The sequence below is a fragment of the Fringilla coelebs genome, assembly GCF_963513975.1.
Source record: "Fringilla coelebs genome assembly, chromosome: 2".
NCBI lineage: Eukaryota > Metazoa > Chordata > Aves > Passeriformes > Fringillidae > Fringilla > Fringilla coelebs.
In genome coordinates, this window is record NC_140029.1 from 4,604,636 (window position 1) to 4,617,058 (window position 12,423).

A 12,423-nucleotide genomic window follows, 5' to 3' on the forward strand; every position below is an offset into this window, starting at 1 on the left:
AGAGAAAGAAAAGAAAGAGACAAAAGAGAGAGAGAGAAAAGAAAGAAAGAGAAGGAAGGGAAGGGAGAAGAGGAAGAGGAAGAGGAAGAGGAAGAGGAAGAGGAAGAGGAAGAGGAAGAGGGAGAGGGAGAGGGAGAGGAGAGGAGAGGAGAGGAGAGGAGAGGAGAGGAGAGGAGAGGAGAGGAGAGGAGAGGAGAGGAGAGGCTGGCATTCTCCGCGGCCAGCTGGGTGCCCTCTGCGGACAATAAAGTTGTTTAACCGGGGCGGTGCGGCGTTTACAGGCGGCCGCTCCCCTTCCCTCTGTCTTCCCGGTGCTGGCAGGGAGAGGCTGGGAGAGGGACGAGGAGGAGGTGGAGGAGGAGGAATAATGAAGCTGACCCGGCACTGTGAGTAGGATGCACTCCGGGTGGGATGAGACCCCCATGGCCAAGGGGAAGGGGCGAGAGAGCTGATGCCGGCTCATAACCCAGCTCTTAGTCTGGATTAAGTCATGCTTGACTCTTAAATATATTCTCGTTTTTTTAATTTTTTTCCCTCTGTTCAAGCCCAGCTGCGTGCAGATCAGTGTGTATTAGCGAGGTGTGGCTGCGTGGGGGCTTGGAATCAGCTAAACACAGAATAACCCAGTACAGGGCTTACATTCAGTGATTTAGCTGTTGCCAAGAGGCACCTGAGGGTCAAGGGAAATTGAGAGCTGCTGAAAGGTGGAAATGCTGACACAGGACCCAAGGGAAGGGCAGGAAGCTCTCTCCTCTCAGGGGAGAGGAGATATTAGGTTAGGGAGATATTAGGTTAGGGAGATATTAGGAGAGGAGATATTAGTATTTTAGGGAAGGGTTTTTCACCCAGAGGGTGGTTGGGCACTGAACAGCTCCCCAGGGAAGTGGGGAGCACTGAACTTGACAGAGCTCAAGAAGGGTTTGGACAATGCTGTCAGGCACAGGGTGGGATTGTTGGGGTGTCCTGTGCTGGGCCAGGAGTTGGGCTGGATGATCTTTGTGGGTCCCTTTAAACTCGGGATATTCTGTGATTCTGTCATCTTTTCCTCATGCTCCGCTGTTTTACATGTCCTGCCACACCTCCATCCTGACTGTCCTTCCTCCTGGCTTCTCTCTGCCGCCTCCTCTGCCTGGCACTGTGAGTACTGTGAGTGTCCCTGCCTCATGACAGTGACAAGATGTAACACTCAGGGAGCTCCTCCGTGGCAGAAATGGAGTGAGGGAGGCACAGCAACACCTCTGCAGCTCAGTGTCCCCACACTGCTCCTCGGTGCTGAGCAGCCACAGCCTCCCATGTCAGCAAAAGCACAGTTTGGCTTTCCTGCATGTAGGCTGCACTTTGTGCTTTATTGTGCTTTATTGTGCTCTTGGTTATCTTAACTTTGTCTGAGCTTATGGCTGTGCTATTACCTGTGTAGGGGTTTGCACATGTCTGTGGAGAAACCCAAAAATGAATGTATGTGTGCAGGATAACCTCAGGAAACCTAAGAAAGCCAGCTGGACCCAGCAGTTCGGGTCAGTGAGGTCTCTTGATACCTTCTGAGTCCCAGAGAGCAAAACCAAAAGTTGGCTAACAGTGAAAATATTCTGTGAGTTTTGAGAACCAGGTACAAACTATGCAGGAGAGTTGGGAAATGTATTCCTTTAGCCTTAAAAGGCATATTTCAAAAAATGTTTAAGAAGCTTGTGTTCTAAATAAAATACAGAATGTATTATAGGTTCACAGAACTATTTAGGTTGGGAAAAACCTCCAAGACCTTCGTGTCCAGCCTTTGATTGATCACCACTCTGTGAACTAGAGAGTAGCACTGAGTGCCACATCCAATTGTTTCTTTCACTCCTCCAGGGATGGGCATTCCAAAGCTCCCTGGGCAGTTCCAAGGCCTGAGCCCCCTTTCCATGGGCAAATTCCTGCTGCTGTCCCAGCTGAGCCTGCCCTGGCCCAGCCTGAGGCCGTTCCCTCTGCTCCTGTCCCTGTTCCCTGGCAGCAGAGCCCGACCCCCCCGGCTGTCCCCTCCTGGCAGGGACTTGTGCAGAGCCACAAGGGCCCCCTGAGCCTCCTTTGCTCCAGGCTCAGCCCCTGCCCAGCTCCCTCAGGAATTCTCCAGCCCCTTCCCAGCTCCGTTCTGGCATGCTCCAACCCCTCAATGCCTTTCTTGTAGTGAGGAGCCCAGAACTGGACACAGGACTCGAGGTGAGGCCTCACAAAGCCCAGTGCAGGTGTGTCCTGCTCCTGTGGCCCCCCTATTCCTGATCCAAGCCTCAGTCCATCAATCCAGCCTGTCCAGATCCCTCTGCAGAGCCTTCCTGCCCATTCCCACCCAACCTCATGTCGTCTGCAATCTGAGTGAGCCCTCGCTCCCCTCACCCAGATCATCAATGAAGACACTGAACCTGAGCAGCCCCAGAGTTGATCCTGGGGGACACCACTGGGTGTGGCACCATCCCCAACACCCTCTGAGCAGACAAGTCTTAACCCAGGGAAGATGCCCCTGTCCAGGCCTGGGCTGCAGCAGGAGATGCTGTGGGAGATGGTGTCAAAGGCTTTGCTGAAGTCCGGGCACACAACACCCACAGCCTTCCCCACATCCCCTGGGGGGTCAGCTGGTCATAAAAGGAGATCAGGTTGGTCAGGCAGGACCTGCCTTTCCTAAACCCTTGCTGGTCCCTTGGTTATCATGTCTGTGCCACGTGATCACACTCAGGATGATCTGTTCCATGATTTTCCCAGCCACCAGGGAGCAACATCAGGCATAGCAGCAGTTAGACATTGTACTTTCTCTTCTATTTAAATAAAATGTTGCACTGTTGAGCCTGTTTTGCAACAGAGTTGCTTCATAATAATGATGAAAAATAGTTCAAATACATTGTAAAGGTAAACCTGCCAAGCTAACTGTGGAATGAGCAAAACAAAACCTGACTGGTGCTCTCCCAGATCTTTGCAATGCGCCATGCCCCATCCTCTCCCCAAAAATAGTCCCTGAAATCTCTCAATAAAATTGTCATTTTCACTTCATTCTTCCAGGGTTTTGTCTTTGAAACGCGTGACTTGGCCTCCTTTACAAATTATTTTGTGTATAAATCTGGTAATTTTTTTTTTTAATATTGAAAAAGAGCTAAGGTCATTCTGCTTGGTTCCAGCAGCTTCCTGATTTGTGCATGTGGACTTTGTCAGTGTTTGTGTTCACATCACTGCACAAATAAAGTGTCAGAGTAATTTCAGTATTATTTTAGTGTGGGTTTGCACCCACTTGTGGTGGAGTTAGAGATTTCTCATGGGTAATGCTTAGGGAAATTTATAATAGCTGAGGATCCATGACATTACTTTCTCAAACTTAATCCTTTGATGAAAACACAGCAAGTTTCTCACAATATTTTCCATGCAGTCACACAAATGTTTCTGCAATGTTTCATTGGGCTTTTTATTTTTAAAGCTGGGAGAGTGCAGGAATAACCACATGGAGAAATACAAAGAGGGAGTAGCTAGAGAGGGAAAAAAATCAGTCTTTATGGTGAATTATCAACAGAACCTGTGTGAATCAAGTCTGCTCTTATGGAAAAAAAAATCAAAGTTCCTTCTGGTATGAATAAGCAGAATAACAGAATTTTTCAGAATTTGGATGCTAACCAGTTGGTCAGAATTCACAGGAGTGGCAGAACTTGCAAAACAGGACTTGAGGAGGACAAGTGAAAAATTTGGCCTTATTCTAGAGAAAGGGTTGGGCAGAAATCTTAATGTTTATAAAAGGCAGTTCAAAGAAGGAAAGGAGAGAACTATCTAATGAGTGTAAACTGTTATAAGGAAGATTCAGACTGGATAGCACAAGATATTTTCTAGAGAGCTGGCAAAGTAAACATTCTGCATAGTTTTGGACATTGGTCCTGTTGAACTCAGTTTTCAGGACTACAAAATTAATAATTTTCTCTTCTTCCCCTTTAACAGACCCTTGTTTTCAAGAATGGTTCTTTGCAGATCAGGAAGTGACTCAGGCCTCTAAAACAACCTGTTCCACTACTGCAGTGTGATATTTCCTCGTTTAGCATCATAAATTAGGTGGTGTGTTTCATCAGGAAAGCCATCAGCACTTCTGGTGTGGAGGAAAAGCAGATATTCAATAGGAGGAGGAAGCCTTTCACAACAAGGGGGCTAAAACACTGGCACAGGTTATCCAGGGAGGTGCTGGCTGCCCCATCCCTGGAAATACCCAAGGTCAGGCTGGACAGGGCTCTGAGCAGCCTGATGCAGCTGAAGGTTTCCCTGCTCATTGAAAGGAGGGCAAATTAGATTAATTAATTAGATTGAGGGTCCCTTCCAACCCAGATTATTCTGTGATTCCGTGAATGCAGTGAGAGTTCATTGTGTGAAAGGGATTGTTAGGGCCATGCTGTTTTTACCCAGCCTGTTAAAAATGTGGGTGCAGGGAATTCCCTGCTTGATCAGCATTTAAAACCATTCCTGGAGTGTTTGCATGTCTCAAAAAACCAATAGTAACTGGAAAACACCTCTGTAGTACCCAGTACTTACTTTTCAGAGTCAAAATCCTACTAGGATTGAGTAAACTTTGTGTTTCTTTGAGGTATTATGGATGTGGATTGAAGAGAGTGATTGGGGGAATTTTCTGCTTGAAGATCAAATTTTAGAAACAAAAGGGGTTGTCCTTGGAGATAGGAATGCACCAAATACTCTATTGCCACATGTCTGAAGGCTGTAGTTAGCACAGTGAATCAAAAAAAACCCCAGCCAGTTTGGGTAGCAGTGCCAGAAAACATGACAAGATTTTTTGTGTTGCTATGAAAACATTTTTATGGATTTTGTTGGGCGTTTTTTTAATTCTTTTTATTTTCCCCTTCCCAGTTGTTCTGAGATTATTTGGACTCCTGTTGACATCCTTGGCTGCTTGGTATTTGGGATACTTTGTTGCTGCTCATGTACCCGAAAATACAGTATCTATTGCTGCACTTCGAGAGATTGGAAAGAAACCAGTGTTGAGGGGTAGGTAGTTGAATTTATTTCCTTTTTTTTCTTTCTTATACTGCATCTGATATTATGTATTCATGTGCTAAATAATAAATGGCTTGTTAGCTAAGAAATCATTTGATATGTGCTATTATAAGAATGAAGTTGACTGTAAAGTTAATTAAAGCAAAGCTAAGCCTTTTCTTAGACACTGTTTTTGAAGAAACACAGTGTCAGCCTATTTTTGCAAATGTACAAAGGTAATTATTTGAACACTGATGTAAGAACAATTAATTTATTTGTGGGCAAAAGAGTGCAAAGCTGCAGCTTTGTTTCTATTACACATAATTTATATTTATAATAAACAGCTGAACCACAAACTAAACTTTGTGAGTAAATTCTCATCATTTTTTAGTTCTACTCTGACCAGGTGGTTTAATGTGTATATTTTTGTCACTCTATGACTAAGTTATTGTGTGAAAAAAGGGCTTAAAATAAGAATGATAACTATTCACTTCAAGCTGTTGGTAGGAAACCTTCATCCTGGTAGCCCTTGTTTCCTGTTATGGGGAATAGCAGATAATAATTACCTTATTTTCAGTTATAACTCTTTGGAAATCAGTGATCACTTCCAGCCCAAACCAACCTGTGATGAAGTTGCCACCACCCAAGGATCCTGTGTTCAGATGTTTGAGTTCAGCACTTTGGCTTTAGGGGATTCAATCCATGTAGAAATTGTTCATGCAGCATCCAATAAAACATTTTTTCATCTTTGCTGTTGCAGCCCCAGCCCCCAAAAGGCAGAAGTGTGACCTCTGGGCTCCCTGCCCTCCTGGGAACTTCGTCTATCGCATCCTCAGTGGTGGTAGCAAACAAAGGAGGCCTAAAATTTGTTTTGAGGATGAGGAGTGAGTACCATTCTAACTTTACACCTAAGCCAGTGCTTTGTAAAGGTGTTTGGGTTTGGCTCAGTAGCAACAACTGGGGCTCCATTCTGGTGGGAAACTTCAGAATTTATCTGACAGATTGTAACTCTTCTTCTTCTGTCTTTTTTTTTTTTTTTAACCCAATCTCCAGTGATTTTCTTTGTTCTCCTATATAAGCTGCAGATGACTGTTAATTTTCAGCAGGAATTTTAATTTTCATGGTGCAAGATAGCAGAATTACAGAATGCTGACTGCTCAGCACATTCTGAAAGTCAGGTTCCTTCATGGCTTTTCAAACTGGACAGGTGAGATAACTTCAAAACCTTGCAGTGACCTTTCCTGGAGACATAATCCACAGAGAGTACAGTCATAAAACCACCTCATCTTGTTTGTTTTGGTTGGGTTTTTTTTCCTCCTTTATCTTCCTGGCTGCAAATGTATGAAATATTTTCTTGATCTGGCTCATTTTGAAAGAATCATTGTTGAAGGAAACTGCCTGATACACTGTGCAAGATTTTTAAGCTCTTGTTCACAATAGAGTTTTGAATTAAATAACTGAAGAAAACATAAGTATCAGAAAATTACTTAGCACTGTAAACATAACTTTGCATCAGAGCTGCTGGACAGGTGTCTTTTACTGAAGCTGTATTTATTTCAATTCCAGGTTGGTAAATGAAGATAATTATGAAGTTAGAAGTGGTATAATCATTGCCATTGTGAATTGTAAGTAAGAGAAAAAAATGTTAGAGAGACACATACTTTTGTACTGCAATAAGTTGCCAGTGTTCTTGGGGGGCTTGGATATTTTGGGGGTTTTTTTGTGGTTTTTTTTACCAGCTAGCATGGAAGGGAAAGGAAAATATTGCAAACTTGATTCATGTTAATGTAAGAAAAACAAATCTGTGTGATAAAAACAGTCTTCTGGGCAAACAAAAGAGGCATGTTCATAATCAATACAGGAAAATAGAACAGAAAATGTGCACATAGATGTATTTTATTAGACAAAAGACTTGCAGCACAGCAAGAATATCTGTGATCTCCAGCAGTAGGACTCAGCTTTCAGCTTCAGTCCGTGATAAATTATATCTCTGCTCCACTGATAAGGGGGAGGCAGGAGCTGAGAGCTGCAGTTCTGCCTCAAGGTGCAGCCATAGTACAAATTCCTTTTCCAGACTTGCTCAGGATACAGAAAGACAAACTCAAATTTGAATTAATGTTAAACTGCCATTTGCTTATAGTAAAAGCCAATGGAAGCAGCAGGTGTGCTTTATTCTAGGTTTGGAGGCACCAAAATCCTAAATTTTGATTTAGATGAATGGGAATGGTGATGAAATGCAGTGTATTCAATAATGGGTCATGGAGAAAATGAATGCCTAAATCTTGTGGGGGAAGGGAAAAAAGGGAGTTCACAAGCACAGTCAAGCTGGCTTTGATCACAACACACTTATATTTTAATTTTTTTTGTCTCACTATTGCTAAGCAAGATCTTGACTTTGTCTAAACTTGTATGATTTTGCTGAGGATTAAACTAACCACTGACAAGAATCTATTCCAAATTTTTCCCCACTTAACTACTGCCTTTTTTCCCAACAATCATAAAATCTTTCCTGGGTATAAAATACAAAAATGAGTTTAAAATGAGAGTAAGAGGAGAAATACTCATCTTGAATACACAAGCAAGATGGTAGCAAATAGAAGCAGGTAAATCTGTCCATTATCTTGCACCAGTCTATAGCAAAACATTTTTTTTTACATGTCCACTAATTAGATCAGGCAAAATAATGACTGTTCTTAATAAGTGCCTTATGGATGAAAGGTTAAACATCTCAAGCACTGCACAGAATAGAATTAAGTTCATTCAAATAGTCTTTGGCTTAACCAATTTTTCTATCTATGGCTGTGACTTGGTATAGAATATTTAGATATAAAAACATGCAAGCCCACACCAGAAAATGATTTTTTTAAAAATAAAAAGTAATAAAGTTTTTTGTCACATTTGATGATTCAGAGAATACAGGAAACAAAATATTCTCCCCAAATCTTAAACTTGTTATTTCATATTTCTTCCAATTTAAGAACTGAAACAAAAGAAGCCAAGTAATATTAGGGATGCCTAGCTTTAGCTGAAAATCCTGTGTTTGCCTATTGAATAAAATAATATTTGCTCATATTGAGATTTTTTTTTTTAATTACAGATAAAACTGGAAAACCCAGGGCAATAAAGTTTTTTGAAATGTGGGCAGGAGGTAAGGAAAAGAGTCCTAAAGAGCTTTTGTTAGTGTTTCTGCATTAAGAAAAGACAGATTCATGTAATTATCCTCCTCTTTCCTGTTTGACTTTGTATTCTCAACAGGGATCAGCTAGAAACAAACAGCTGCTGTCTTCATAAAATATGTTCTGGCCAGATATGATGACGAATTTTCCCTGAAAAGCTGAATTTCTCCTGTTGGTTGAGATAGTTAATGATCTTTTTTGTTAAATTATCTTGTTCTTTTCCCTTTTTTTGTTTTGTCTTTTTCTTTGGTCTTCATTATTTCAGTCTGGTAGGAATAGCACTTAACCAGATATGAGCACTTCACTCAGCAAAATTCCTTTTCCTGCCATATCTTGTTTTATTTTAGTTATAAAATCATCAGAGCAAATTTGGTAATCTGTCTCTTAACATCCTTCCACATAGCTGGAAAGATTATCTACTTTAAGAGTAGCTTTTAACACATTTTCTAAGCTTTGGATGGCAAGTTTCCTTATCTATTAGTGAGGAGAACCAGAATGCTCTGAGGCACTGGAAGGTAATTCCCTGACTCCTTAAAAATGCTGCTGACCGTGGGTGCATGAATAGAAACGTGTGATGTGTGTGTCCCTGAATAACCAGCTGTGTTATCCTGGTTATTCTGTTTATTCTAGTCATATGTGTTATTATGACTCCACAGACCACTCAAGGGAGATGATGGATTTCATCAGGAAAGCACCAGAAGGGACCCTCCTTCTGATGGCCACTCACGATGATGGCAGCACCAGGTAGGAGGCTATGGAGCCTGAGGGGCAGAGAGGTGAAAAGCTGGAAAATTCATGTTGGGAATTGGTGTAAAGGAATGGTGGATTCCATTCTACACTCAGAGTTGTTCTCCCAGATCTTGTCTAAAAGTTTTAATTTTTTTCCATGATTGCACATATCTGTGTGTTGGTGCTCCCTAGGATGGGTAGATATTATGTTGTTTAAAAGCACCCCAAAGAGCATTGCTGTTGCCTCTGGGTCACAATCTTCTTTACTCTGAAATATTATTTATCCACACCTCCAATTATGATGTCTCTATTTTTCATTCTTTCTACCATCATAATCTAATTTTTCAGGTGCTTTTGAATCTTTGGGAGATTTTAGCTGAGTTCATGATAAGGTAATTATGCAGGAAAATATTTAATCCATGTTTGACACCTATGTCCTTACTTAGGAAGGACTGAAGCACCAAAGAGTATTTGATGTACATTTTTCTTTCTGCTATGCTGTTACAAACAGGTTGCATTAACATCAGTCACTTACTGAGAAGGAAACAATTTTATAAATTCAATTCTTTCTATGAATTCAACGCCATGCTGCTTGCTACCACAGCTCTCAGGACTATTTAAATCTCATTTTTGCTTCTGCAGGCTTAATGCTGAATGTAAAACATGAATCAGCCATGGTCTTTTTCATAATTCTTCACATCCTGAATTTTTAACACTCATTTTTTTCACTACATTTTCCTAGGTTGAAAGATGATGCCAAAAAATTACTAGAAGAACTGGGAAGTAAAGAAATAAAGAATATAAAGTTCAGATCAAGTTGGGTTTTTATAGCTGCCAAAGGCTTCAAGCTGCCAGATAATATCAAAAAAGAAAAGGTCAGATTTGTTCCATTTTCACTTTATATTTGTCTGTGTATCAAAAGCAAAAACTTTGGGAATAACTTGCCCACAGGTTGCAGGAGGACTAAAGATACTGTTTTTCACAGAGATTCCTGTTTGCATCTGTGCCCTTGTTGTGTGCAGTTTCTGTAAACCCAGTCATGCTCATCATGTGACTGAGGCAGACAGAAATGAGAAAATCCAAAACAGGGTTCAGGTCCCTCGATGATGCTGATTCCCTCCACAGCCGTGTCAAACTTCCACAGTGGGGCTCTTTTCCCTGAATATCACTGGATCACAGAATGGTCAGGCTGGAAGGGACCATGGTGGCTCTTCTGGTGCCACCTCCCTGCTCCAGCAGGGCCATCCCAGAGCACAGGGCACAGGGCACAGGGCTGGGTCCAGGTGGCTCTGGAATATTCCAGAGAGGAGCCCCCAGAGCCCCTCTGGGCTCTGCTCAGGGCTGGGCACTGCCCAGGGCAGAAGTTGTGCCTCCTGTGCAGGGGAATTGCTGGGCTCAGCCCCTGCCCGTGGCTCTGGGGCCATGGCTGGGCCTGGAGCAGGGACAGACATAGGGACAGACACAGGGACAGACACAGGGACAGCCAGAATTCCAAGAATCCCAGAATGACCAGGTTGGCAGAGACCTTCAAGGCCATCGAGTCCAGCCCAGCCCCACCAGCTCAGCGGAGCCCTGGCCCCCAGTGCCACATCCAGGCTTTGTTAAACACACCCAGGGATGGGCACTCCACCACCTCCCCGGGCAGCCATTCCAGAACTTTCTCACCCTTGCTGCAAAACCTTTTCCCTGCTCTCCAGCCTGTATTTCCCTTGGTGCAGCTCAGGCTGTGTGCTCTGGCTGTGTCAGTGCTGCTGCAGACAGAGCCCAGCCCAGCTGAGCACAGGCACCTTTCAGGAGCTGTGCAGGGCCATGAGGGCAGCCCTGAGTCTCCTTTTCTCCAGGCTGAGCACCCCCAGCTCCCTCAGGGCTCCTCTCAGGGTTTGTGTTCCCAGCCCCTCTCCAGCCCCGCTGTCCCCTCTGGATGTGCTCAGTGTCCCAAGGTCCTTCCCAAGCTGAGGGGCCAGAGCTGGGCACAGCACTGCAGGTGTGCCCTGAGCAGTGCCCAGGGCAGGGACAGAATGACCTCCCTGCTCCTGGGACAGCCAGGGACAGACACAGGGACAGCCAGGGACAGCCCCAGGGACAGCCCCAGGGACAGCCCCAGGCCCAGCCAGGCCAGGCAGGGCTGAGGCCCCTCTCTCTCCCGGGCTCCTCTCCAGGCTGAGCAGCCCCAGCTCCCTCAGCCTTTCCTGGGCACGGAGCTGCTCCAGGCCCTTGCTCAGCTCCAGCAGCTCCTGGCCCTGCTGTGCTGAGGAGCCAGAGCTGGGCACAGCAGCCAGAGGAGCCCCCAGGGCTGGCACAGGGGCAGGATCACCCCTGACCTGCTGGCACTGCCCATCCCAGTGCCCCCCAGGATCCCACTGGCCTCTTTGGTCTCTGCTGGGCAGGAAAAGCTCATTGTCATCAGGATCCTTCTCCACAGAGATTTTTCCCAGCAGGTTAGGGTCATCCCCTAACTTGTGCCGGTGCAGAAAAATATTTTTGCAATATTCTTCACATTTCAGAGCTTCTGCTGGAAAAGATAACCAGTTTAGTGTATATCATGATAGCCATCTGTGAAATAAATAAAGCACTCTGTGTAAGAGAGAAACTGGCAGGATCTTCACCCATTATGTTAAGCAAGATGTGCAACATTCTCCTCAGCTTCCCAGTCCTCCTTCATTACCCCCTCCTCTTGTATAAGGTTTGACAAACTGGTATGTAAATATAAAAAACTAAATTGTGATTTTTTTTTTAAATTTATTTTACTTTTACAGATCAACCACTCTGACAAGGCAAAGAACAGATACAATGGGTGGCCTGCTGAAATTCAAATAGAAGGCTGTATCCCAAGAAACCTGATCTGAACAATGCATACCTCATTAATAAAGACAATTCTATATTTTTATATCCATTACTCTAATTAATTGCCTCCAGAACTCAATAAGCATCTGAACACCAATTGTAAAAGTGGTCAAGTGCACAGTTTTTAATCTATTTTTCTTCTCTGTGGTTTTATTCTAATCTGAAAACAAATAGGTATTTTGATAAGAAGTGAAAATAAAATAGTCTGGTTTGGAAATGCAGTGTTCAGGAACTCAGTCATAAAATGCCAGGATTTTTGAAAGTGAGTACATTGTCATTAATACTTTCAGGGCTGTGGTTTTACTTGTTTCTTTTTAGTATGTCTTTTCTTGTGGTTCCCTTTAAGCACTAATACACAAACAGGACTTAGTCTAAATTGTAATATAAAATCATTTGCAATACAGCAAATTACTTTGATGTCAGTTTATTAATAACATTTCTTCTGATCAGAGAAAGTATGGCAAGAGCAGGCACATTTGTTGAGCTGCTTTTAGTGATGTTGACAAAACAGAACAGCAATGCTAACATGTAAAGATCCAGTTATTTGAATTATTTAGCCAAATTCAAGCTGCAAATCTACATCATTTGATTTAATTATTTTTTCATCCTTTAAGTTCAATTTACATTAAAAAAAATGTAGGGACTTCATGCAAGCATAAGTGTTGTTTGTGTTAAATATAGAATCAAGCACATG

General features: G+C 43.2%; 1 protein-coding gene across 1 annotated transcript; it reads left to right on the top strand.

Annotated features, from left to right (window-relative positions):
- Positions 1-367: 367 nt before the first annotated feature.
- FAM3B (FAM3 metabolism regulating signaling molecule B) lies at positions 368-11,731 on the top strand (the record flags this gene model as incomplete). The annotated part of the gene is made up of 8 exons (XM_084226813.1): positions 368-386; positions 4,855-4,992; positions 5,741-5,864; positions 6,547-6,605; positions 8,078-8,128; positions 8,813-8,900; positions 9,628-9,760; positions 11,642-11,731. The coding sequence occupies 8 exons, from the start codon at positions 368-370 to the stop codon at positions 11,729-11,731; spliced, it is 702 nt and encodes a 233-aa protein (XP_084082939.1).
- Positions 11,732-12,423: the final 692 nt, after the last annotated feature.